The sequence below is a fragment of the Melozone crissalis genome, unplaced genomic scaffold (assembly GCF_028551555.1).
Source record: "Melozone crissalis strain CALT ecotype California unplaced genomic scaffold, PUWL_Pcris_2 ptg000009l_1, whole genome shotgun sequence".
In the NCBI taxonomy this organism is placed as follows: domain Eukaryota; kingdom Metazoa; phylum Chordata; class Aves; order Passeriformes; family Passerellidae; genus Melozone; species Melozone crissalis.
The window spans coordinates 5,887,981-5,914,367 of NW_026535787.1; the positions used below are offsets into that span (position 1 = coordinate 5,887,981).

A 26,387-nucleotide genomic window follows, 5' to 3' on the forward strand; every position below is an offset into this window, starting at 1 on the left:
TTCCTGCAAGCCTTGTGAAGAGCAGGTGGCTGAGTCAGGGCAGGGGCAGGGCACTGAAGGAGACCCTTTTCTTCAGCAGTGCCTCCAAATGACTGTGCCAGCTGCAGGAGAAGCTCCAGCTGGAGCTTGCAGTCAAGTCATTAGTCTCAGAGACAGCCTCCCTCCTGAAGGCACGGGAAGCCAGGCTTCATTAAGTCTCCTGCTCTTAGGGTTGCTTGCTGAAAGTGGTGGCTTGGAACCCTTTTATTTTGCTCTGTGTGATGGGGAGTGACCTGAAGTGAGCACCTTCAGCACCTCTTCACTTGCTGCCTTTGCATAAGGCCTGCTAGAGAGCTGCCATCAGGGTCTCCAGCAGAGACCTTGGCACTTGCTCCCACTCTGCCCTGCTCTTGACCCATCTGCTGGCTGGCTGAAGGTGCCTGAGCTGGTGCATTATCCCAGCCCATTAAAAGGGTTGTTTACCCCTGTCCCCCAAAGAAAAAGATGTTCCTGCTCTCTTGGTGAAAACTCTTTCCTTGGGTAATTCTTTTTCAGCTCATGTAGAGGTCAAGCATGAAGAGAGGAGTTGTGTGTATTTTGCTAGGAATAAAGTGAGTGGGAAGGCAAGACTGCATTTTTGCTGTGGCAGCTGCTACCTAGATCAGCTTAACTGCATTGTGAGGCCACATTTTTAAACTCAATCTCCTGGGATGAGGGTGTTTTTACCACCTTTTCTCTGTAGCTGGTGCAGTGAGGTTGCTCTGTGTAGGTGCTTGGTGCTGAGCTAAGGTAACTGAGTCTACAGCAGTGGTGAAAATGCAGTTTTGGAGGGTCCTTCACAGAAAAGTTGAGGTTGGAAGGGACCTTTGGAGATGATCTGGTCCGAGCCCCTTGCAGGTTGCTCAGGATCATGTCCAGATGACTTTGAATACCTCCGGGGTGGAGACTCCACAATCTCTTGGAGCAGCCTGTGCCAGTGTGCAGTTACCCCTCACTGCTGTGTGTTGGTTTTGTTTATTTGTTTAGTCTAAAAAGTGTTTTCCTGTGCTTTCCAGCTGGTCAGTTCCCCCTGGTGCATGGGTTTGTTCCTCCTCAGGGAGGAGTATCCCATGATTGTCCTTCTTACTCACTGATAGTAGTACTGTGCTTAGAAGGAATGACTGTGCCTTTCTTCCTGGAAGAAATAGTAACTTAAATGCTTCTGCATCCCTTTGTTTTGTTTTGTTCTGTTTTCCTTTCCAAATGCCAGAAAGCTCCTGTCCTCCCATTTGAAATGAGAGCCTTGATAGTTTGGTGACAACTGCTGATAGTCTGCGTAGCATGTCAAACTCATAAATTATAGTGTATGCAGACAAGGAGTTCTAACATCTTAATTAGCAATAAAAGGGAGCAGGTAGCTGAAGAATCTCCCTGGATCTTTGTCTGTCTTTCAGGGATGCTGTCTGACTGAATCACAGAAGTTTTGAGAGGCAGCATCTTGCTGCTGCTTAGTGAACAGGGAGGAATCCAGATGAGTTTGTGGGGAGAAAATGAAAACTAACTGCTGCTATATGGCTGTACTTCATATTCCTGTGATCCTTTATGGTGGGGTGGGAAAACTGTCTTGGAAAAATGCATCCTTTTAGCCAGTACACTTGACTTTGGGGATAAATCAATTTACCTGGAAGCTCTTTCTGCTGAAGGAGTACAAGATGGCAGCTTTGCCTTGCAAATTGAATATTCTCTCCTGCTAATGGTCGTGGCTGAGGGGCACAAATGTTTCTTCAGCACAGTGGAAGGAAGAGGGAGAGATTGCCCTGGCTGCATTCTTTTCTGGATATTACATTTTAGAACTTTTTTTTAGTGGTATTTCTGCAGAGCTGTGTGCTCCCAAGGATGTGGGGAGCAGGTGCAGACCCATGTCTAAGGATGCAGCAGGAGTGCTGGAGGAATGGTGTGCCCTGGGAGGTGGGAAGGAATGTGCAGCAGGGCGCTTTGTCATCAGCTCTTCCAGCCTGTCAATATTGACCAGATTGCTGTTAAGTTTCTCCCTCTAGAAGGTAATCAATTCAGGGTTAAGCAATTAATAAATGGCTGCCTGAGGTTTCCAGTTTAGAGGTTGAAAAGGAGATGCTCCAGCCCTGCCCAGAAGGACAAAGATGCCAGTAAAGGTTGTAGAGAAAAATAAGGGTGCTGAACTCCTAAGTGTCATCTTTAGCAAAGCAAGGGGAAATCTGGAGTCACTTGGAGAAAGGGGAAGGGCAGAAAACCAAATAAGCAACTTCAAGGAGTATGGAAAGATGGGCCAAAACATGGGTGTTTCTCTTTGGAGAGGGAGGGAGGCACTTGCATGTCTGTCCTTCCTCCCTGTGTTTTAATGAAAGAGAACAAGCAGCTTTGTTTTTCTTAAGGAAAAATAAATTTGAGGGAAGGCAAGAAAGCAGGATCTCCATGCATCAGATGTATTTTAAGAGATCTCATGAAAGAGAGGGAATTCCTTTAATGAAAGCCTGGGTAATAAATGCTGTTTCCTTTTGGCAAGGATAATGTGAAGGTGAGATTTGGGACTCCACACTCTTTTCTCCTGGGAGAGTATTTAAGCATCTGGGATGTTATGAGGTGAATTACAGCAATAATAGGGACGTTCTGTTTTTTAATATTGGAAGGGATCGCAGAGCACGCAGGAAAACAAAAAAAGAAGTGACATTAAAACGTTATTGACTGTGAAACAAAATGAAGTTTCTTATTGTCTGAGAGTGAGTGATAGCACAGGGAATAATGTTTGACAATTCTTCAAGTGACCCTGGACATTGAACATGTAGGACTTGAAGACTAAAGAAGGATAATAAAAAGAAATACAGGGGCTGGAGGGCATAATGAACTATGTCAGAAATTTCCTGCCTAGCTTTGATGCTCAAAACAATTTCATTTCACCCCCTCCTCTTGATGGGCTGGGAGCACATACCAGCCAAGGATTCAGCAGTCCAAAATGCCTCATAGTGTTGGTGCTTCATAGCTTTGGTACTAAAATGGCAGTGCTGAGTCTTTTAGAGGTCTGGGAGCAGTACTAGAGACATCAGGGTAAATGGTGTGTCCTTCCATGTATTTTAAGAGCTAGCTACAGGAACAGAAGGAAAAGCACACACAGGAATCTTTGGAGGCTTCACTTTTTGTGCAGGTCTGCACTATATCTTACAGAGGAGTATGTGGTGACAGATTCAGTACTCAGGCTGGGGGTGCCCTAATGAAGCCATCACTGCTTTTCATTGGAAAACATAAAAGTAGGCATTGCCTTGGGCATTCCAGCAGGCTGCTGTAAATGCTGCTTTGTATTGTAGTGCTTAACCAGACCTGGAACCAGCAGCAGTGATACAAGTCACTAGGGCATGGATTGAGTGGGCTGTGAGGAAGGAGAAGCTCCTAAGGATAAGGCACGAGGAGCAGTGCAAGTCAGAACTGCGTGGGCAATCCAACACTTCCTGCCTGCACGCTCCCAATATAAGCATAATCTGCCAGGGAGCTTCTGCTCTGTTCTTCCCATAGTGATAAGGGTAGCAGGGTGCTGGATGGGAGGAACATGCTGATCTGGGAGATGGGAAAGGGCTGCAAAGGTCGTGTGCTGACCTTGGAGGAAGAGAAACAGTTGATTAGATGTTTCACAGGACAAGCTCTACCTTAGGTACAGAAAAGAGCCAGCATTCTTGTGGGGTTGGTCAAAGCTTCTGTGAATACAGGGATTGCAGGTTATAAGGGATTCTTTTTTCTCAGCATCTCTGCAGGAGATTAATACAGCTGCAGTAAGCAGTAGGTGTGTTGCACCAAGATATTTGGATCCCCAGCAGTCATGCACCATCATGCCTCTGAAGCAGCAGGGCAGCAGCTCAGTCTGTCCCTCGTGCACCAGCGTGTGGTGTTAGCTTTTACATCCAGGTACATCCTGTGCCACCAAGTGCTTCAAAGCCCTTGTGAAGTAAGGAGGCTGAGCACCACGAGCTGCAGAGCTCAGGGATGTGTGCGCAGGAGGACTGCCCAGCCATTCCCCTTCCTTTGGTTGTGATGGGTATTGCTCTTTTCTCTGACCAAAGGCGTGTCTGGCTTCTGGATGCTGAGTACTTTGACTTTTCAAAGTAAAGCTGTACTAGATTAAAGAGTAGTTTCAGGCTTCTGTGCAGCAAAGTAACTTTAAATATACTTTCTGGTGGGATGATTGAGAATGATAGAACTGTAAGAGCAGGGAGATCTTGTGTCATGCATCCCCTGGGGCAGCTTCATCTCTGCCTTATGGTATCCATGAAGAAAGTGTCTATTAGAGGAAGCTGGAGTGTAAGATGCCTCAGTCTCTCACAAAGCAGTCTCTGTGGTGCCTCACTTTCCTAGCTTCTGGGAAATGGAGCATTTAGCTAGCTCCCATGACCAGTCTGAAGTCCAAGCCTATTGTTTCTTGTCTTCACAGTGCCCAATGTAGATAATGAATTATTATTGCATCCTTTCAGCATTTTTAGAAGTTTAAAGGTTGTAGTAATACAGCAACTTTGATGTGTGGCTCAAGAACATGCTGTTCTAAGGTAGTGTTAAAACTAGCATATTTTAATATGCCTAATTGTAGAACAGGGAAGGAGCAGTTAGAGGAATGTGACATCCATATAGGGTGTAGTTTGCTTAAAAAAGAGGGGGGGAAGAAATCACAAGGGCAGATCACATTGCACACTGTGCATCTGCAGAATACCAATGCCCTACTGGGGAAAATAAGGAAGTCTTCTGTCAATGTAAGGGCCAGATCTGAGAAGAACCAAAGGATGTAAAATGGCTCTGATCTGGGCGAGGGGGTCGGATGTCTGACTGGATGCATATTTATCGCAGAGGTGCAAGACCTCTTTTACAGTCAGAACTTGGGAAGCTAGGCACAGGCCACAGCAATCTATGGTGATTAAAAGAAATGCCATCTCTTTCATATTTATTAAAAACATTTTTCTTAAAAGACAGTAAACATCTGCTGTGGAAGCGAGCGGCTGTGAGACGGAGCGGCGAGCGGAGACGGGGGAAGGCAGTGGTGTTGGAAGAACAAAGAGCTTCACTGGCAGCTCCTGTCTACTTTGCCCATGCTTTGATATTTCCCCACTGATTCTGATATTTCCATACCAATTATTGTATAAATTGCTCCTGGCTGACCTCGCCACTTAGCTGTCCTTAGTTGGCTCAGCAGTGGGAAGAATTCAAATGAGAAGTGAATATGAGTTGGTTTAGGAAAGATGGCCCATGTGCTGGGAGTGGTGGGATGGTGGCAGGAATGGAGGAAGGGGATGATAAGGGATCCTTTTGGTTGCACCATTTAAACATTAAAGCAAAAGGGTGGAGAATAGGGAGTTGTTCTGCGGGTGGCTCCAGCCAGCCTTTCAGTACACTGAGCTCTCTTGGCATGAGAAAAAATACCCCAAGAAAACACTGTATTTTCCCAGAATGAGGCTTTACTGTATTGGGGGGATGGTGGGGGCTTACCACATGTTTTTTTCTGATAGCATTGTTTCTATCCATCTGGCAGCAGGTTGCAGTGTATGGAGATTGTTCCTGCTGTGACTCATTTATGCAAAAATTAAGCTCAAACCTAATTTTTGGTTGTGTGCCTTAACAGGAGACTTCACAGAATAGCAGGTGTGTGTTGCTAAAAGGTTTTCTCTGCTTTGGTGTTGCCTGGTGGGGCAGAGTGTCTCCCTCGGAGATTTTATTAGTCTTCAGCCCATGGCAAAAAAAAATGATGGCTGCTTGGGGAAGCGGCTGGACAATGGTGAGTTTGGAAGAGCCTTCTTGAAATGAGTTAGTGTTTTGTGAGTGTCAGCCCTGCTGTGGAGTCCAGAGAAAAAGCAGGGACTAAGTGACGGGCTGGGTTTGGCAAGAGGCGTCTACAAGCTCTGTGGGTGACTGAAGGGAGAGAGGAGGGGCCATCCCCTGGGAAGCCTCGTGCATAAGTGAGACTGAAAAATGAGTCTGATTGAAGAGGGAATATGAGCTTGGAGGATGCTGACTGTCCCTGAGTAATTCACTGGCAGCAGAGGCCTGTGCAGGGCTCAGTGCTGCTGCTTTGGGGAGTCAGAGCACTGAGAAGGGGTGATGCCACAGCCTGCAGGACACGGCGAGCAGCAGGAGGAACTCTGCTGGCACTTGCCTCACCTTAGATGGCACCATGCCATGCACTGGAGTGCAGTGGCCAGCTGGGTGGTCAGCCTGGGCTCCTGCAGGTCCCCTCAGACCTGCAGGAGGGCAGCAGTGGCCACAGCCTGTGGTGCACTTGCGCCTGCTCTTGGGCTGAGCTTGCCCCGAGCATCTCTCTGCAGCTCAGAATTAGACTCTGTAGCATTTATGTCTGAATTGTCTTCATTACTGGGGACTTTCTGCCAGGTCCTGTGGTCTGCTGCAGATGCTAATTTGTCATAGCCAAGTAGGATTTATGAATTGGTTCCTCCCTTTCCCTCTCCTTCCCTGCATGGGGCACTAGCTCCCATGTCAGTTCTAAGGATGTTCTGAGGGAACCGGTTCAGGTGTTGAGAGCAGAAATAGTCATGCTCTTGGAGAAGAAGCCAAAATGGTACCTTTTTTAGCTTCTGTTGTAGTATAACCAAGGCACAGTCTGCAGACCCATGTTGTTGAAGAGTACAGTCTGCAATGACATGGGTTGTGAAGGGGAACAAGGACAGCTGTACCAGTTCAGAGTAAATACTGCACCCTGCTCAGCATCATGCCTCAGAAAGCTCTAGGCAGGCAGCTGTGCAATTGTAGCTTGTTTTGGGAGCCTTAGGAACCTGATGTGATTTACCTGTTTGGTAGCCCTCTTTCATGAGCTTGTCCCACTCATATTTTGACCCCTGTAAATTTTTCCATACCCACAGTGTCCTTTGTCAAGGGCATCCACAGGTCTGCTGTGTTCAGCTGCATGAACTGCCTCCCTTGTTATAAATCTGGATCTGACCGGTTTCAGTTGATGGCCCTTGGTATTTAAACTAGAGGAGATGGTCAAGGGTCAAATTCTTGACCATCTTTGCCATGGCATATATATTTGTGAAAAAACCTTTACCAGTTCCCCTTCAAGTCACCTTTGTTTCCCTCCAGACTCCATTATTTCTGACAGAGAAGCCATTCCCTAGTGTTTATCATCATTGTTGTTCCTCTCTTGACACTTTTTCAGGAGTGCCTGTAAGTTGAACAAACAATAGCAGCAACAACAAAGCCCAGATGTGTGCTGTGTATTTGTGAAAGGGAGAGGGATCTCCTTGGAAATGTTCTCTGCCTAATAACTGTAGTCAAAGGCACAAAGTAATTTTTAAAGGAAATTTAGGATTAATATTGTCAGTTATTGACAAATAGTGCTTTAGAGATTCTCAGTGAAGGAAAACTTCTGTAAAGCTGCAGGGGTGGAAATATCCCCTCAAACCATGTAATCCTTTTGGTGTTCATCACTGTTAGCCCTGGTGCTTATAGAAGATATCTATACCAAGAAGACATGTGTATCATGACTTTTTTAGTCACTGCCTAGTGATTAGAGACCCAGGATAATACTCACAGCAACTCAAGTTTCTCCTTCACATTAAATGACTACTGGCAGTGATTATTGATATCGAAGATAACTTGGTGCAACTGCTGCAGTGCTTTTGGATGTGGTGCAAACATAACCCATATGGTCTGAGACGAAGAGAATATTTGTGCAAGAGGCTCTTCATCATTCTGTCATGAGTTTTTATTTATTCTTCTGAGCTGTCAATGCTGTGGCAGAGTTTTTGTGTGCTCAGGCATCCTTTTATTACACTCACCTGTCCCCTGCAGTAAGCCTTGAGTCGATGTTCTCAGCTAAAATTTTGCACGCATGTTCTTGTGAAAGGGACCTGTAGATCCACCTCCTTCCCAGAAGGTAAATGTTTGGCCTTTTCTCAAATGGGGCCTCTTCAAAGTGCTTAAATCAGGCACCTGAAATGACCAGTTGTGTGTGGAAAGCCTGAGCTCCGAGCTCTGTGTGGGTCTCCCTGGAAAGGTCAGATGTTGCCAAAATCATGAGATTGCTGTGAGGGTACAGATTTTGCAAACACACCATGTACTCAGAAGCACTGCTGGGGGAGATGCCTGGCTGGCAGGGATGCCTGATGCTCCTTTTTTGCTCCCTTCTTTCTTGGAGAGGCATTGAAATCCTGGCTGTGATGTGACAAGGGAGACTTGAGTGGCTGTGTGACTCTGACATAGCACTTTTGTCTTGCCTTTCCTGTGCTTTTCAGAGCTGTTTCCCATGACATTTGCAGCGGCCCTGCTGGGAGAGCTGGCATAGGGCAGGTGCAGGGACTGGGCATCTGAGGCTCCTGGGTCCTGCACTGTCCCTTGCTGCTTCAGTCTCAGCACCTGGCTGCACTGCCCCCTCCTGCCACTGCTCTTATTCCCCATGCACCTCCAGGGCTTGGGAGATGGGTAAGCTGAGAGCTGCCTGGCTGTTGTTTGGCTTGCCCTTGGCTCAAAAGGCTGGCAACAATAACCCTGATGCAAAGGGGATAAGGATCAGGGGATGGCTTCCTCCTTATCACATGGGATTTGCTGTCTTTTGGAAAAAAACAGATGCACAAACCTGCAATTTCTTATTAATTTTAAAGTAGCACTTGGCTCACTACCTCCTCCCTATCAGCCCTTGTGTTGTCACTAAATTATATTGGATTTGCAATTAAAAGCCAGCTGTGCCAGTGCAGTACCAGCCAAATGCCACCATCACTGTCTCCTGGGTGTCCTAGGGAAGGTGTGGAGCACACAGCTCCTCCTGTAGTGAGCTCTTCTCTCACTTCAAGAGGGCATGATAAGAGTTTAAATTGGATCTCAGACACATTATTTTTGTTAATCAGAGCACTTGCTCACTAAGAAATGAAGTTCTCTTCTTAATACTGTGTATCATGGATATAGCAATTCCCAGAGCTTGCAAAATGCCAAACATCATGCAAAAGGTTTGAGCACAACATGTACTGCTGGATGTCTGCCTCAGGCTGATTGTTTTTCTTCTTTCCTTTCTTGATTAAAATAGTTTTGGAGAAGTATTTCTGCTTCTGCTGTTTGGGATTTTTTTTCAAGTGTTGAAAAGCATTTGTGCCCACCCGTGTTGGAGCAGGAGTTTGCAGCCAGGCACAGGGAACAGCAGTGAGGATGTGCTGCTCCTCTGGAGATCCAGCCTGTTCCCGAGTTCCATCCAACTTCTGAGCCTTTGTGTCTCGCCTCTGGGACAGCAACCTGCTGCAGGCTGTAGCAAAAGCCTGACTGGTTTGTGTTCTATCCATGCTGGAGCTGGGCAGGACTTTTTCTGCACTGTCTCCTTCTGTCCCTCAGCTTCTTAGGTTCCTGGAGCCTGAATGGAAGCAGGGAGCTCTTTGAATTTTAACTCTCTCAGTTTTGGTTGCTGTAGGAAGGTGCAGCAACCCAGTGCAAGGAAAAATAGAGGAGGAGGAATGTAGAAAGTGGATCTCTTCAGAACCTGGAGGAGGACTGCAGATTAGAGTTACAGTGAAGGTCCTGAAACCTGCTGGGAAGGGAAGGAGGAAGCCCATGTCCATGCTGGCTGTGAGGGTGGTGAGATTTGACATCCACCAAAAATCTGTGCTGTGGGTCCCCAGGGTTGTGGTCTTCCAGTGAGCTTTGGAAAGTCAGATACCCATCTCTGATAAAATATTATTTTTTAACTAGATAGCTGAAAAACTCTTATGTAAAAAATCCAGCACTGTGTTAAAAGCCTGATAAACAAGTTGTGCACTTAGCTGAGAAGTACCTGATGGAGTGTTGTGTGTAGAACTTTTAATTCCTACCACTGCATATTTGCCTTGTGGTGCAGTTTTAATTGTCATTGCAGATGGGATATGTGTGTGCTGTAGCAAGGCTATATGTGCATACAGAAATTGCATTATGAGCTGTCTTTAGGTGTGTAATAAAGATCTTGTCCTTCCTGCTGCTCTGAAAACAGTTCACTTCAAAGGCTGTAATATTTGCTTTGTCCTTTGGCCTTTGTGGGGTGAGAGAAGAGGCTGCCTGCACCATAGATGTGTTAGTTGTCTCTAGCAGTATCTGTCCCCAGGATGAAGAGATTGGTACAGCAAACAGTGGGGGAGTGCTCACCTCTGTTGTTCCTCTCCCTGTTTGTTTCAAACGTGCTAGCTTTCCCCGTCCTCCCCTTAAATCACATTATTTCATAAAGAGTAAAAAGAAACATAATTTGGAGCAGCAGCAAGCTGAGCCCAAGTTAATAGTTTGAATTGCACTCCATCTGTTCAGCTGCATGCCCTGATGGATGTGCTGAACCCATTTTTCACAATTTGTTTTAAGCTGCTAAGAACCATCTCTCCTGGCTCCAGTCCAGGCTGGCTGTGGTGAAAAACTTCATTTCTGGACATTGATGTTCAGAGGGCAGGATTGAATCAATAAACCCAGATTCAAGGGCTACCTCTTCACCTGCAGGATGCCACTTTTTGAAAGTTAAATTGTTCTCTGGACTTGAGTGTTGTTATTGAAAATTAGAGAAAGGGCGGGAACCCCCAACACACAGACGCTCAGAGAGGATGAAATTTGCAAACGTGATTATGCAGGACCTGCTTTAAATCGGCTTATTGCTGTTTTATGATGGCAAGCAAGCAGTCACAGAAGCCAGGGTGATTGGCCTTGCCATGTGTGCATGCTGCTGGTAACTCAATAACCGATGAACACCCACCGTGGTCTCCAGACCTCGAGCCTTTGATGTAGCAACAAACAAGATAGATTGCTGTAATTTATCTGGCCCCTGGAGGGCTGTGCTGGTAATGTGCCATGAGCCCAAGGGCCAGCCATCCATAATCTGTGTAAAAATCCGGCGGATCGCGGTCGCCGTGCTGCGGGGCCGGCTTTGTTTGGTGTCTTTGCGTGTGCACAGCGCAGGGCACTGGGCCCTGACTCCAGAGCCAGGGGCACTGAGCTTTACTGGAAAGTGCCCCCTCCTTCCATTAACTTTAATTGGGTTTGTTATGTGCTAAATGCACACCTTTCAAATTGGCTTGGGAAGGCAGTGCCAGAAACCTGATATTTCTCTGTGGGCCTTTACAAGCGTAAGAGAGAATGGAGAAGGTGTGCTGGGTTTGGTGAAAGAGAAGGGGGTTTTGTACCAGCTGAAGCCTTTGGCAGGTTTGCTGATAGAGGATGAGTGTCTGGGGAAAAAAAGAAGGGGGTTTTATACCAGCTGAAGCCTCTGGCAGGTTTGCTGATGGAGGATGAGTGCCTGGGGCATTGGAGTTGGGTGGCCCAGCAGCCAGAGGAGAGGGAGTGTAACCCCCTGGCCTCTCTCCATGGGGTGATTTGGAAAGTAAAAGTACTGAAAACAAAGACCTGTCACCTTGAGTTTCTGATTTGTTACTGTGTGGTGCATTGCCCTTTCACACCTGGGTTCTCACCACTTCCTAACAAGGGCCTTGTGTTACCTCAAAGCTGCTTCTTTTGTGGGGTGTTTTTAAAAACACTTCCATTGAGTCAGCAAGAGTTCTGTCAGGGGGTGCTGTGCCAGAGCCTGATGTGCCGGATGTAAACCAGGGTGTGAGGGCTTGCTTTGTCCAGCATGGCCATGGAAGAAGGGCAGGGATATATCTGGGTGTAGGTGTGGGGATTGCCTGCTGGTCAGTAACGCTGGGCTGCTCTCCTCCCACAGGCATGGCACTGGCCCAGCGGCAAGTGACGGTGCAGGAGGGACCCCTGTACCGCACAGAGGGCTCCCACATCACGCTGTGGTGCAAGGTGAGCGGCTACCAGGGCCCAGCGGAGCAGAACTTCCAGTGGTCCATCTACCTGCCCTCGGCCCCCGAGCGGGAGGTGCAGATCGTCAGCACCGTGGACCCCTCGTTCCCCTACGCCATCTACACGCAGCGCGTGCGCGGCCGCGGCATCTTCGTGGAGCGGCTGCAGGGGGACGCCGTGCTGCTGCACATCACCGAGCTGCAGGAGCGCGACGCCGGCCAGTACGAGTGCCACACGCCCAACACCGACGAGAGGTACTTCGGCAGCTACAGCGCCAAGATGAACCTCGTGGGTAAGCTGTGCTGCTCGCAGCCTGGCTGGGCCCGTGGGATGGTGCAGTTCCTTTGAGGGGTCCCCGGGGAGTCCCTGAGGGGCCCCCTAAGCTGTTCATTCGCTGGTAGCAGCAGGCAGGCAAGGAGACTCCACACAGCTTCTGAGGGTGCTAATGACGTGAGGGTTAATTGGGGGTCCCACCCCTGGGAACAGCATGGTTTCTGAGGGGGAGCCTGGGGAGAAAAGGGCCAAGAGGAATTTGGTCTCCCTCACAGCTTAATGGGCACATTCAAAGTGGACGCGGAGTAAGATTTGGGCAGGCAGGCAAAGAGACTCCACACAGCTTCTCAGGGGGCTAATTAGATGAGGATTTATTGGACGTCCCACCCCCGGGAGCAGCATGGTTTCTGAGGGAGAGAGGGAGAGCCTAGGGAGCAAAGGGCCTAGAGAACATGGTCTCCCTCACAGCTTAACAGGGAGATTCAAAGGGGACGTGGAATAAGACTTGGGCAGGCAGGCAAGGAGACTCCACATGGCTTTAGGGTGTGCTCATTAGATGAGGGTTTATTGGGGGTCCCACCTCTGAGAGCAGCATGGTTTCTGAAGGAGAAGGGGGGAAGGAGGGGAGGAGAGGGAGAGTCTAGGAAGAAAAGGGCCAAGAGGAATCTGGTCTCCCTCACAGTTTAACAGGGAGATTCAAAGTGGGCACAGAATAAGATTAGGGCCATTGGGATTACAGATCCATGATACTTTCTGAGGGAGAAGGGGGGAAGGGGAAGAGAGGGAGAGCCTAGGGAGAAAAGGGCCTAGAGAGCCTGGTCTCCCTCACACAGCTTAACAGGGAGATTCAAAGTGGGTGTGGGGTAAGACTTGGGCAGACAGGCAAGGAGACAACATGGCTTCTGAGGGTGCTAATTAGATGAGGATTTATTGGGGGTTCCACCCTCGGGAGCAACATGGTTTCTGAGGGAGAGCCTAGGGAGAAAAGGGCCAAGAGGAATCTGGTCTCCCTCACGCAGTTTAACAGGGAGATTCAAAGTGGGTGCAGAGTAAGACTTGTGCCATTGGGATTACAGATCCATGATACTTTCTGAGGGAGAAGGGGGGAAGGGGAAGAGAGGGAGAGCGTAGGGGGAAAAGGGCCAAGAGGAATCTGGTCTCCCTCACGGTTTAACAGGGAGATTCAAAGTTGGTGTGGAATAAGACTTGGCCCAGTGGGATTACACATCCGTGATACTTCAGAGGAGGATCACAGGCTTGGAATAAACCCTACATTTTGGAGGGGTGAGACAGAGCATACCATTAAACTAAAATGTAACTCCACAATGGGGTGTGAGACCCTTCCACCCAACATGTACAGTGTGGTCTGCATAGGCTGTCAGATAAAAATCCTGGAAGGGAGAGCAGGTGGCACAGTGGTGGGAATTGCAGGAAATGACGGTATAGAGGCACAGGAAATAGTGAGTGTTCTTCACTAATAAGGCCTTTATAAAAATGAGACACCAGGCAGCACGGCTGGGCAGAGGAATGTTTGAAGCCAAGGCTGAAAGCAAAACTGGGGCTGATTTACAGAGAGGGAAAAGGCCGGGGAGTCTGTGTCAGATGGCACAAGTCGCAGACCAGAGAGCTGCCTGCCAAAGGTGGTGAAATAACTGAGCAGGGAAGAGAGCAGTAGTAATGAGCAGCACATAAAAGGGAACAGGAGAGATGGTCATCTTCAGGCTCTTACAGCAGTGCTGAGTACATCCTGAAACCACTGAGCAGATTGAGCTGTCTGTAGATGAGTGTGCAGAAGAAGCTGGTTTGGGATTTTTTTTCTTTTTTTTTTTTTTTGGTTTGCGTTAGAAAAATCGAAAACAGGTACTTTTAAAATCTGGAGTATTTCCATGGTACCTCTTTGACTAGATGATTTGACCTTTTCAAGCTTCAGCTTGCTTTCTGTATCTCAAAGCTCAAAGCAATATTTGAAGTGTCTAACTCAGCTAACAGCAGTCAAATTAGGTTCCATCCAACTCTTTGGCTGAAAGACCTCTAAAAAAGCTCCTGTACAACACAGACACCCCTCTAGCAAATTCAAGCCCACAGACTGCAAGCAGGCTTGCTTTGCTTAGGAGATGTCTGTGAGGCTGCAGCTTGGAAACCACTTTGACATTATCCAGCCCAGGGTGGTGCTGCTGGTTCAGGCTGTGTTGACACAAGAAATCGAGGGTGAAAGGAGCCAGGATATGATTTCAATCACAATAGCCTTTCTTCAGGTTGAGCTTCTTGCCTTGACTTTTTTCCTTCAGAGGTGCCAGCCCAGCCACTGTCCCAGGTGAATCTCCACAGCACGGGTGTAGGTGCTTATTTAGGTGCCTTTTTTGCCATCTGATGTCCATGAGTGGTTGGGGTGTAGATGCCTGAGTATTCTATTTTTTATTTGTGGGTCTGTAATTTGCTTTAGGTCTCCAGATTTGCAGTTCCCACTGCGGTTTAAACAAGACTGAGTCAGCGCTGCTTTTGTTAAGTCACCTTGGGGAGTGAAACCCATTGAAACCAACACCCACTGAAAAAACGTGCCTGGGGGCAGGGTGGGGTTGGATGGATTCTGGTGGCTCTGCCAAAGAGCTGGAATTGAGCACAGTCAGCATAGCCAGTGGCTGGGCAGTGGGAAGCTCCTCCACTGCTCTCCCAAGAGTCTGGGGAGCCAAAGCTGGGTTGATCTGTTTTTGCTCTTCCCTTTCCACAGTTACAAACCAGGAAGATCTGGGAGTCTGTAGACACCCATGAACTGTGCTTGGAGGACATTGGCTTTGGGGCTTACATGTGTCAGAGATACTCAAGAAAATTGATCTAAAGTAACTTCTAGTGGATTAGTTAAATCACATTATGCCCCTCCATGGATGCTTGTGCTCAGGATTTTGGGCCCTAATTTAGTTTAGCTTAATTCATTTCTGAAAATTCACTTTGGAAATGGTTTAGGGTCACTTACATTTTGAACATGAGCATCTGTGTACATTCCCTTCTGTGGGTTAGCCAAACTCTTGACAGAAACTGAATTTTTCAGAGTGCTCTCACCAATGACCTGTAGACAGAATGCCCTTACAGAGAGCCTTCTTTCTCCCTCTCATTCATGGGAAATGGTGACTTCTGACTGACTTCAACTCTGTTGGACCGTGAAGTCCTTCTGGGGAAATGGGCTCTGCAGACCTGGGCAGATCACAGGTCCTTTCTATTTTCCTGTCTCAACTATAGGTTGGGGTTTTCAGGCTGGTTTTGCTTCTGCAGATACTGTGCAAGAAGAGGTACAGAAAAGAGTTACTGTTCTCATTTTCTCAGAAAAAGAACCAAACTTCTTTTTTTTCTTCGTTCATCCAGTGATGAATTTTTAATTGACTCATTAGATTGAGTGGCTCTTTTCTGGCAGCGGCAAAGCCTGAAGGGAGACAGGTTTGTTAGCATCTCTATTCTCTCCACTTATGTGTGAAGTGGATGGCTTTGAAGCAGTGTTGATTTTAGGCTTGCTGCTCTGGGACCTTGGAATTGTTGTGTCCCATGGTTTGAGGAAGGAGCTGGAGGAGGAGTTTCTCCTCTTTTCCACCTTCATGATACAGCCACAGGGACAGGGGAGCTGCATGGGACCCTGGTGCAGCAGGACATGGGGCTGCTGTCTGCACTGGGGCATTTCAGCTTGCAGCAGAGCAGCTGGGATGTGTTCTGCTCCTGCCATCTGAGCATTGGTGAAGGCTGTGTCTCCAGGGCCCTGAGCCTGCTAAAAAACAATCTTGTCAGCTTCAGAGACATGCCAGTTTGGCTTGAAAGTACACTTCTCTCCACCTCGTGAGCAGCAAGCATGGTTAGTTGTCCCTCTGCCATTATTAATGTCGCTGTTCCAGATTGCTTTTCCCTCACTGAGACTTTGGTCTAGTACTGCTTTGAGGACCTGATGTCTGTGATGGCCTGGAGTAAGAAGTGCTCCCCAGGCTCTCTGTGGGATTCTTATCTGAATTTTAGGCATGCAACACAAGTGCTAATCTCACTGAAGCTAGGAATGAGGCCAGTCATGTGGTTCAAAGGCCTTCTGCCATGCAGCATGTGTATCGAGGCTTAATCTTCTTCACCAGTCTTCAATTGCTTCAAAAACAAGCCTTTCTGTATCCTACTGCTCCTCTTCTCATCCCCCTCTGAGCTGCATCTTTGGGATGATGGAGTTGTGCCTGGGCTGTGAGATGTGTTAGGAGAAGAATTTAGGGCATCTCAGGTGCTGAGGGAGATGGGGTGAAAAAAAAAAGAAAGCTCTTCAGGATGTTGTGGAGCCAAAGCCTTGTGAGTGATTTATGAGAAAGGATTAGCCCGTGTACAAAGTCTGCAACTCTGGTGTTTGCCTTCAGATTTTAGCTCCCTGAGACTGACACAAAATTGTGTCATGCTCTTTTACTCAGGGTGGCAGGAAAATATTTTGGAAGATCTCGTGAGTTGTCTGCCACCCGTTTAACACCAGACTTGCTGCCTAAGGTAGATATCCAGGCAATATCTGCCATCAGAAGACAGAAAAGGACAAATCTGGAGAGCAGTCCATCTTTGTTTAAATGAAGTGCATAGTTCTCTATGTTGACTAAAGAAAGATCCTGCATGTTAGACTGGAGCTAGGCACTACTGGTTGTAAACTTGGCTGCTTTTGGAGACTTGCCCTATCAGGCTTCTAAGCAACTGATGGGAATTTTGACTTTGTGGTTGAATTGGGAAGACACTTGAGTGTGCAGCAGAGTGTGCTGTACAAAATTTAAATTAGGATGATTAAATCATGGATCTGGGGACAGTGCACACGGTTGTGTTGGGGTCCTGCTTGTTGCTGGCTGTGATAAGTATGTACGTTTTTAAGAAGAGACAGCAAAAAATTTGTAGGTGAAGGAAAGCAGCATCCCAGAAGCACAGCATCACCACTGGCAAGACAGCAGTATTTTCCAGGTTACCATTGGCATTATCCCTTTTCTTAACTCTTGGAATATGGGCAGCAGAGGAGGTTTCTGTGCACTAATTTAGTTGGTGAAGCTGCAGGAGTGCTATGCAAATTGAGGTGGTGGTTTGTGCTTCTCCTGTTGATGGTAAACTTGTGTTTTGCTGCAGGGTAGAGCTGAGCACATGGCAGTTCCTTCAAAGAGCGTGAGTCACTGCAAATTTGTACTCCACTGTATCTCTGCGATGAATTGTTTGTGTGCCTGTACCCTCACTTAGATAACAGTGAAGAGGCCCAGGTCTAACCTCTTCAGAAGTTTCAGACTTTTATCTCAGTGTTTTTTCATCTGTGCTCCCAAAAACGCTGAGATCTTTTTCAGAGTAAGTGATTTGAGGGAAGAAATCAAGCTTTGAGGTTTTTCTTAAACAGGTAGTGATAGAGCGGGAGGAAAGGTTTCAAAGCACTTGAGGAGGTGGCAGGTCTTTTAGTCTTTATTTTGGGGGAAGCAGCTGTACAGCATCAATCCTAAACAAGTTAAAGCAAAAAAATGAAAGGGGATTGGCTGGGAGGAGACCACAGTCCCCACGGTACCACAGGCTGGGAAGAAGCAATGTCAGTGCAGACTTGAGAAACAAGGAGCACTCAAACACAGCTGCCTTTGCAGCGGGCAGGGGCTGCTGTGGAGCTGGTGGTGGTGCCTGCAGGGATGGTCACCAGGACCTGTTTCCAGCCAGGCTTAGGTCCCAGAGGGCAGAGAGGCTTCATGCTGGCTCGGTGCTATTCAGTGGCTGCCCTGTCAGCCTGGTCACACTTTTGCTCTCTGCTGTTTCTCACTGGTCTCATCCTGCCTGGCTGGGTTGGTGCCTTGGCCTCTGCCCTGTTCTCCTGTGTCCTGTATTACCTGTGATGGCTCCCAAGGGCTCTGTGTGGTTTTTTGGCTGGTAGTCCCATTGTGGTGGAGTTTCTACACCGTGCCAAGCTTGGGAGTGGTGGAGGACAGGGGCATTGATGGGTGAAGAGCCATCTGCATCTCTGCAGGTCAGGGTGTCTCTGTGTCTGTGTGGTGGGGGTCTTGTCTCCTAATGCTGAGCTGCCCAGGGCACTTGAGCTCTCTGCAGAGCAGGACTCAGTCCATGGGCACTCAGACCATGCCTTTAGAAGTTTGTCTTCAGGATGCTCTGTGCCCTGCAGCTGTGACATGTAACTGTGGCCACTTGCAAGCTCATGGCTGGGACAGGGATGACAGGAATAGGGTGTGTCTGAGAGGCTTTGGTGGCATGGGAGGTGGGAGAAAAGTGTCTGACCTGCATAAACCTAGCACTGGAAAGAAGGGAGCTGTGTATGTCTCAGACAAGCCTTCAGGAGAAGAAAGCAGGTCTCTTAATTGAACTTGCCACCAAAAACCTCTGCTGAGAGCGAAAGAGTGTGTAGCAGGCAAGAAAAAAAAAAAAAAAAGAACTTTTATTGTCCCAAACCAGCTGCTGCTGCTTGTTGGCAGCAGCTTCCCTCCTTCTTCGTCGAGTGCTGCCGTACGTGATCTGTCTGAGCACAGAGCAGAGGGATAAAGTCACGTCAGTTTGGGTTTGGGAGAGCACAGTCTGCTCCTGGCAGCCTGGGTGAGAGCAGTCACTTCTCTCCCTGTGGGGCACGTGGATTATTCCTGCTGTCAGCAGGGCTGAAGGTGGCTTTGCTTGAGGCAGGTGTCCAGGAGAGGGATGGCAGTCTCAGAGACAAGGACCAGGGCTGAAGGTGGCTTTGCTTGAGGCAGGTGTCCAGGAGAGGGATGGCAGTCTCAGAGACAAGGACCAGGGCTGAAGGTGGCTTTGCTTGAGGCAGGTGTCCAGGAGAGGGATGGCAGTCTCAGAGACAAGGACCAGGGCTGAAGGTGGCTTTGCCTTGAGGCAGGTGTCCAGGAGAGGGATGGCAGTCTCAGAGACAAGGGCCTACCAGTTTTGATAGAAGTCTTTGGGGGCTCTTCTTTCTGTGCTGCAATTTTCTTCTTTGTCTTCACCTGAGAGACAGGGAAAAGTGTTTGTCGCTGTACTTGAGTGAGCAGCTTGTGTCCTGGGGAGATCAGGCTTTTTGCAGATGAGCAGCAGCAGGGCAAAAATCGAAATAAGCAGTTCAGCCTGTCCTGGAGGGTTGCAAAGGCTTCATCTCCGGAGGCTTTCAAGACCTGACAGGATCAAGCTCTGAGTGGCCTTGTCTGACCTTATAGCTGACCCTGCTTGGCCCTGTAGCTGCACCACAGACCCCCAAGGTCCCTTCCACCCTGGATTGTCCTGTGATGAGATACTTGACTGCACTGCAGAAAGGAACCACTCTTAGGCAGCATTTTGGATGGTTGGTGCTAAATAAATGAGTTTGGAGGGTCAGAGCTAAATAATGGCATAACATTGATGACCTCAACCAGGTGAGAACACCAAGGACTATTTTACATCCCCAAATTATATTTTTTTCTGGCATATTTTTTATATTTCATATTGTTCTTATTTCTCTCGTGAGGTTGCAGGAGTTGGTCTCTATTGCTCTGCTCTGCTGTTTGAAGGTGGAACTTGGAAATCCTAAGCACAGATGTCCTAATCTCCCTTAGTCTGTCTTGGCAGCTTGGCTACCTCCATGAAACATGTGTGTGCCTTATCTGGCCAAGCTGTGTGAGTTAACCAAAGTGAGCTGCAGGATTGGTGTTGTGCTGTGTGAGTTGCATTCATCTTCGCCTGTTTGGGCTGTGCTTGTTGCAGTAATTAGCTCCCCAGAGGAGCAAAATGTCCTTCACTTTCAAATTACCCTTTAGCTGGCATTAAAAAGGGATTTAAAAAAAAAAATCAAATGCCTTCTTATAGGTGGCCCTTTGCAGCTAGACACAGGGTATTTTGTTCTTACTGTCCTCCTTTATATGCCTAATTCTCTCTGTAGTAACCTTCACAAAATAATTGACCTATGGTCCTCTGCTTTTTCTTTCTGTTCCTGCTATGGATGGAAAAGAAGTATTTGTCTGTTAATGGGGAAGGAGTGGGGAGGGGTAAACATATTTACCTCTGGCAGCTCCTGTGGCCAGGGCCTGGGGAATTGCACCTGGTTTGAGATGCTGCAGGCATTCAGCCCTGTGATGCTGCCAACTTGCTGCATGTCCCTGGATATGGAGCAATCCATCTCCCTCCCCATTTTCCAGCTGGTAAAATTAGGGATAATAGCACACAAGCCTTTCACAAAGTCTATGCTAAATAATTGTGATGGGCTTTGAGCTCCTCAGATAGCGGGAGTTAAAAACAAAGGCTTATATTTCAGCTCTGCCTGGTAATAATGCTGGATAGGATTCATCTCCTGTCCTGCTTAGTCATTTCTGCTATCTTGGAAGTGTGGCTGCCTGAGCTCACCCAGTTTTCCCCTGGCAGAGGCTGTGAGGCTGATAGGCACTGCCAGACTGGGGGCCAGTGATCCGCAGCGCCGTGGGCAGCTACGTGGGAGCCCGGCACAGGCAAACCTGTGCTTGAGTCATGTACAGTCTGGCACTGAATTCCATGGGCTGGTTATTCCTTGTGCTTCCCAAACCTCTCTTTTGTAGACAGCAGTCAGGTTGGAGCTGATGGCTTATGACAGAAATCTCTGTGCGTGCCCTGGCACAGTGGGACAGGGCTCACTCCTTGTGTGTGTCTTTGTCTCATCCCATGTTACTGTGTTTTCCTGCTAAACACTTCCAGTTATTCCTGTTTTGTTGCAGTATGCCATCTCCTATTCTTTTCTTTCTTATTGTTGTATAGCAGCTTGGTGGCATGACATGCTTTGTGGGAAGGGCTCTCAGTTGGGGATCTGATTTTTTTTTTTTTTTTTATGGCATCCACCTACCCATTTCTCAAAAACCTGGCATTAGACGCATTTGGAACACATCACTGTATTCCATATGTTTTTCCTATATTGTCCCCTTTGAGGCAGAGGTACTTTTTTTAAATTTAGCTAGCATGTGGAGAACAATTACTATGAGAATGTGTGTCCTTTTTTGGACATACCTGTACACTTGTGCTGATGCATTGTAAGAAAAAAATGTATTCTTAAAAGCCATTTCTAAAAATGTAAATTAATTCAGCCTCAGGCAATTGCACAGCCCTCTGCTCACAGATCTAGGCTTGTCTTTAAAACGAGCCCTCTTGTTTCCAGACTTTGTACATCTTTCCTTGTCAGGAAGGCAGATGTGGAACCCTGAATGCTGACTTGCCTTCAGACTGTAAAGAGCTGCAGTGTTTTGCTTGGGTGGCTTTCTGTGCAGCACCGAGGCTGAATCGTAACATCAGGACAGTCAGCTAAAATGATCTTTGAAAACCAAGCAGCCTTTCCTGAAAAAGCCTCTTTTCTGAAGGCTCTGAGTCGTGCCCTCCAGTCTGCTCTCGAGCCGTGTCTGGCTGCTCTCAGGCGTCCCTCTGGGTGATGGGCATGTGGCACTTGCTTTTTGCTGAACTCTGAGCCTGCTCAGTGCCAATGAGGCTGCAGGGCTTGGGGTTCTCTGCTGCCCTGAAAGGAATTGCTGAAAACACAACCCTGCTCAGACCGTGTCTTTTTCTTTTTGCTTCCCTTGCTGACTCTTCCCATGTGCTTTGCCAGTTCCTGGTAAAATGAGGTGTTCGGTAATCATAATTGCTGTGTTTTGTAGGATGCCTTTCAGTATGTCCCCCAGAGTAGAGAGATTGGTGACATAAGCTGTGTATATTAGCATAATGTGCTGAGAGAGGTAAAGGATGCAAAGATTTTTAAGTAGGAAAAAAGAATCTTTAGTCCGAGAGCTTGGTGCAGTTGAAGACCAGCTCTACCACCAGTGGGTTACTCAGCGTCCTAAGTTCAAGCCTGGGGCAAAAGGTTGTCTAATGTTGGAAACAGTTTAGTGCTGTCTCCCATCCTGAATTCAGCATTTCCTCCTGATGTAGTCTGGGCAGTCCTAATCCCTTTTTTCTCCCCCCTCACAAGTGATTACTTTTTCACTATATGCACAACTAAGAGAAGCTCCAAAATATAAGAAAAAAATTACTGCACACAAAAGCAGAGCCAGAAGGAGCTGGGCTGGGTTGGATGAGCAGGTGGTGGAGCCAGCAGGCTGCAAAGTGGGATGGGCAGAGCCTGGTACCTGCCTCGTACCTCCTGTGCGCTCGGCAGCTTTCCAGGGGCTGGAGGAGAGCTCAGGGACACCCATCTCTCCTTCCACCTGCACCTCCCTGCCCGTGCTGGGCACCGAGCAGCCAGCTCGGCCTGGTGGCTCCCTGGCATGGGGACCATCTCCCAGTGTCCCTGGCAGAGCCTGTTGGCATTTCTGGCAGCCTGTTTGGAGAGGCTCACAGCGTGCAGGTTCTGTGCTCTGTGCCTCCCAAGTGTCTCAGCGTTGAACGGGAGAGCTGCGGCTGCGAGCGCAGCTGGTAACATATGGCACCCGTCCCCTGCCTTAGCAATTGCTCACTGAACTCTGACAGGGAGTATGGTCCCCGTGGCTCCAGCCAGCTGCAGCACTGAGAAATCCTGCAATGAGCGGCCCCTGATTCCATTACCGCCGAAAACTTCGCCTTCCACGTTGCCTGTTCTTCCTGCTGTGCCTCCCTGGGGAGGTTTTTGCTGTGTTTACTCTTCCTCCCACTCTTCTTTCTTTTCTTTTTTTTTTTTTTTAATTTGTTTTCCCTGGAGAATTGTTTTATTTGTTCTTTAATTCCAGCCCCTCAGACTTGGTTGCTGTGCACTTCTGTCGCTCTGCTGCCCTGAGAGGCAGGGGCAGCTGTCCCTGCTGTTGATGTGATGCTTTCCTTGAGTTCTCTTGGAGAACACGTAGGTCTGGTGATGAACAATGGAGTCTCCACATGGCAGAGGATGAGTGCAGTGCCCATTGCTCAGCTCTGTGCCACAAAATGCTCCCTGTGGTGTGGATCTTGTTGAAAAATTGCAAAACCAACAAAGTCAAACTGGTGGCTGGTGCTCAAGCAAACTGCAGAGCAGCACAAATTTCTCCTAGGAGCATTACCGATCTACATCAGATCTTTTCTGTCATCTCAGATAAGATAGCACTAAACTTGAAATCCTGCTGCTTCTGTCCCACCCCTAGCTCTGATGATTCGGAATCCTTATCTCTAATTAGAGATGTTGCTGTTGAGCATCAGGGATAGAAGGATTGGGGGAAGGGGCAGATGGGGAGAATCCTTTAGGTTTAAAGCTCCAGAGGGTCTCTGCCCTGCTTTTGCTACCCACAGGAGAGGTGGGAAAGGGAAGGCAATTCTTTGGTGGTTTAGAGTTCCATAGCAGCCCTATCCTCCTCCTCCTTCAGCCCAAAGCCCTGGCAGGACTGGCCTTCCTCCCCTCTGCCTTCAGCTGCAGGTGGTGCAGAGCTTTGCTCTGTGTGCTGAGAAGGAAACCTGACCTGCTCTGGGACAGAGCTGCCCCTTGGTGAGGAGGAGTTGGGGAGAGAAATTTTCCATCTTGATTCTGTGTCTGCCCTGTCAGTTTAGCCCCCTAACAGTTTTACAATCTTTATCTGATATAGGTTTAAGAGGATTTCCCTGGGCGCAGTGGGATTATTATAAGTCAGAGAGCAGTCTCCAGCTGATATTCCTTCAGCAAGTATTTATTTTAAGTGGGTTTAACAGTATTTAATTTTTAAAAACCAAAACTTTCTGGGTTTTTTTTTTTTTTCCTCAGTTGCAAGTAATTTGTTTCTGCTATCAGAAAAGTAGAGCCTGAATAAAATGAAGAAATGTATTATTGCTTTCCAGGCTGGGGGTGGTGGAAGGAAAGCAGCAGCTGGAGGTGGGGAGGATAGAAGATAAAATAGTAATGTGGTGGGAAAAGTAACATTATTCCATGCAGCACTGATTAGTGATACTGCCAAACAGCTGTTTATAAATGGGAAATGTAATGGGAAGGGGGGCTGCTAGGAACATGAGAGTGCTGCAGGCACTGCTGGGTCATCATACGAGGAGGGGATGGCTTCTGTCAGCCTTTTATCTGCCCCCTGGGGTATCGGGGCTGTGCTGCTGCTGCCCCCAGGAGCATGGGGGGCTGGGGGTGTCCCCTCCACCCTCCCTGGCCCTTGTGGGAGGGCGCTCAGTTGTTTTTGTACGTAACATGCTCCCCCCATTTAGGAGTTTTGTGTCACCTTCAGAAAAGAGGAGCATTGGCAACCTTTGGCTTTGGGAAAGCTGTGCCTGTAGGAGAAAAATCTCCTTTCGAGCCACATGTGGGCTGTTTGTTTATCCTCTTCCCCCCTCTGGCAGGCTTTATTGATGGCAGACGGCTCTGGGGCTGGATGTGTGTGCACGCATCCAGAAGTCGTGCTGTCTTACCGAGAGCCGCCTTCTGGCCACCTGCACCCAGGCAGCATCCTAGTCCTTGGAGCATTTCAGAGGATGCTAATGGAATGGGATTAGCCGCCCCACTTGCCCTTGCCATCGACAGGAGATGCTTCTGGAGAGCCTACAAAGAAAAGCCATAGCTAACAGGGCAAACCCGAACAAAGGCGCTTTAGAATGCAGAGAGAAGCGTGATTTTTACCCTGAGGAGGCAAGAGGTGGGGCTGCTCTGCTCCCCATTTGAAGTCTGAATGAGCCTCTGCCTTGAGGGATCGTGGAGGATGAGTTGGTGCTAATGGGCTGGATGCCCTTCAATGTCCCGGCTCTGCCCTGCTCCGGTTCCTTGACATCGTGGTTCAACGTATTGCACCCTTCAGGGCTTTATTCCTTGCTGCTTGAGAGTTGAAATGATAACTTAGGGCTCTCCAAAGAAATGTAGAGCTAGGGATGCCTGCCCTGGGGAAGTGTGTCATGGCAGGCAGGGTTTTCTGGACAGGAATGCCGCTGTGCTAGGCACAATGTGCTCTGAGCACTTAACTTTCTCAGACCCTGTCATCCTTCATTTTTAGCTGCCTATTCAAGACAGCAAGATTTTTATGAAGCCGTTTCTTAGCAAAAGTGTTTCCTGATTGTAACTTGTAATGCCAAACACACTGAGGGGTGAGAAGGTTTAGAGATGGGTTTTCTTTATGGCATTTTGCTGCTGCATGGAAGTGAAGAGATTCAAAAGCAGGTTGCTTAGCAGAGGGTTAATGTCAGGCTCTGTGTCCACTGAAAAATTGCAAAAAAATTGCATCAGCGTGCCCCAGATGACCACGGGTGCTCTGGCAGTCTGTTGTCACCTTTTGAGCTCTCTCAGGTGTACTGATGCCACCTGTCCACAGACAGGAGTCCTTGCAGAGCTGCAGGGGATGGCTGTGCCTGATGGGTGGCCCACCTGGCACTGGGGCTGGAAGGGAGAGCACTGGCACAGCAGTGTTACCTGTGGGGAAGGGAAAGTGGCTGGAGAGGGGGTGTTATCAGGGGCAGGAGTCCATAATTTGGAGAGATTCTGTGCTTTGAAGGAGCTCCTTTGTTGTGGGTGCAGGCCAGAAGGGCTGCCCTGAGAGGGGCAGGTGCTTTGGGACAGAGTGAAAGGTGTGCTGTGGTCACAGGGATGCTTCCAGTGTCTTCCCTTCTCAGATCTTAGGAGCACTGCCCATCATCCAAGCAGCTCCTGAGTGTATAAGCATATCCAGAGGAGTGTGCAGGGAAGAGCATCCCTTTGCATGAGAGGTTCCTGCCTCCAGGCAGAGTCCTGGGGTGCAGGGTAAGCTGAGCCAAAGATGGACCCTTTGTGGGATAGGAAGATTATGGCACCCCTTCCCTTAGTGAGGAAAGGGAAGGTTGTGGTCATCCCAGTGCTGGGCAGTGTGAAGGAGAGCAAATGAAGGCAGAGAGTGAGTGGGCTGAGGGAGATGGAGGGGTTAAAAACCAAGCAGAAGGTGAGAGGAGGGAAGAAAGGGATCAGGAAGAAAAGCAGGAGCAGCAGCACTGGGAAGGCAGGAGGAGGAGAGAGTGTAGGAGTGGCAGGTGGAAGACCTTGGATGGGAGTTCTTGTGCTGTTGAGAGCAGTGGGGTGTGTAGGTTGGCATCTTGGAGGTACTGAAGCAGGGAGAGCTGAAATGGGGATGGCCAAAGAGGGACTGTGGCTGGGGAGAAATGAGTGTCCCTGCTCCCTCCTGCAATGGGAGGAGGCCCCTGAACTGCCAGAGACATGGGTCCCTCTCCATCTGGCCTCCTTCTGTAGGGCTTTGTGGGACCCTTTCCATGTGTCCTTTGAGTGCCCTAGATGCTGTTTCAGGCTTCTGACTCTGGAGCAGACAATGGGGGTTTCAGTGCTGTCTTCTATCAGGGCTGTCAGGATGCAGTAATTACCTTTGCACTGCTGCCTCCTACCCTTTATTCCTCTCCCTTTGTGACTGGGATGTCAGAGGCAGTGCTGGTGCTTTGAGGAGCTGCTTTTGAAGTGACTTTGTGAGTCACAGGACTGGTGAGCAGTGGGGAGTGAGACGCTGGTGCCCGGCACTCTCAGATCCTCTCAGCTCCCTCGTGTCTGTGGCCAGAGCAGTCTGTCCTGTGTGCCCATCCTCAGAGACACCAGGCTCCTC

General features: G+C 48.4%; 1 protein-coding gene across 1 annotated transcript in view; it reads left to right on the forward strand.

Moving 5' to 3' along the window:
• Positions 1-26,387, forward strand: part of IGSF3 (immunoglobulin superfamily member 3) — a 91,847-nt gene that overhangs the window by 14,837 nt on the left and 50,623 nt on the right. Inside the window, exon 2 of the mRNA XM_054270293.1 lies at positions 11,630-12,007. Within this exon, the coding sequence (XP_054126268.1) occupies positions 11,630-12,007 (378 nt within the window). The remainder of the gene's footprint in view (positions 1-11,629; positions 12,008-26,387) is intronic.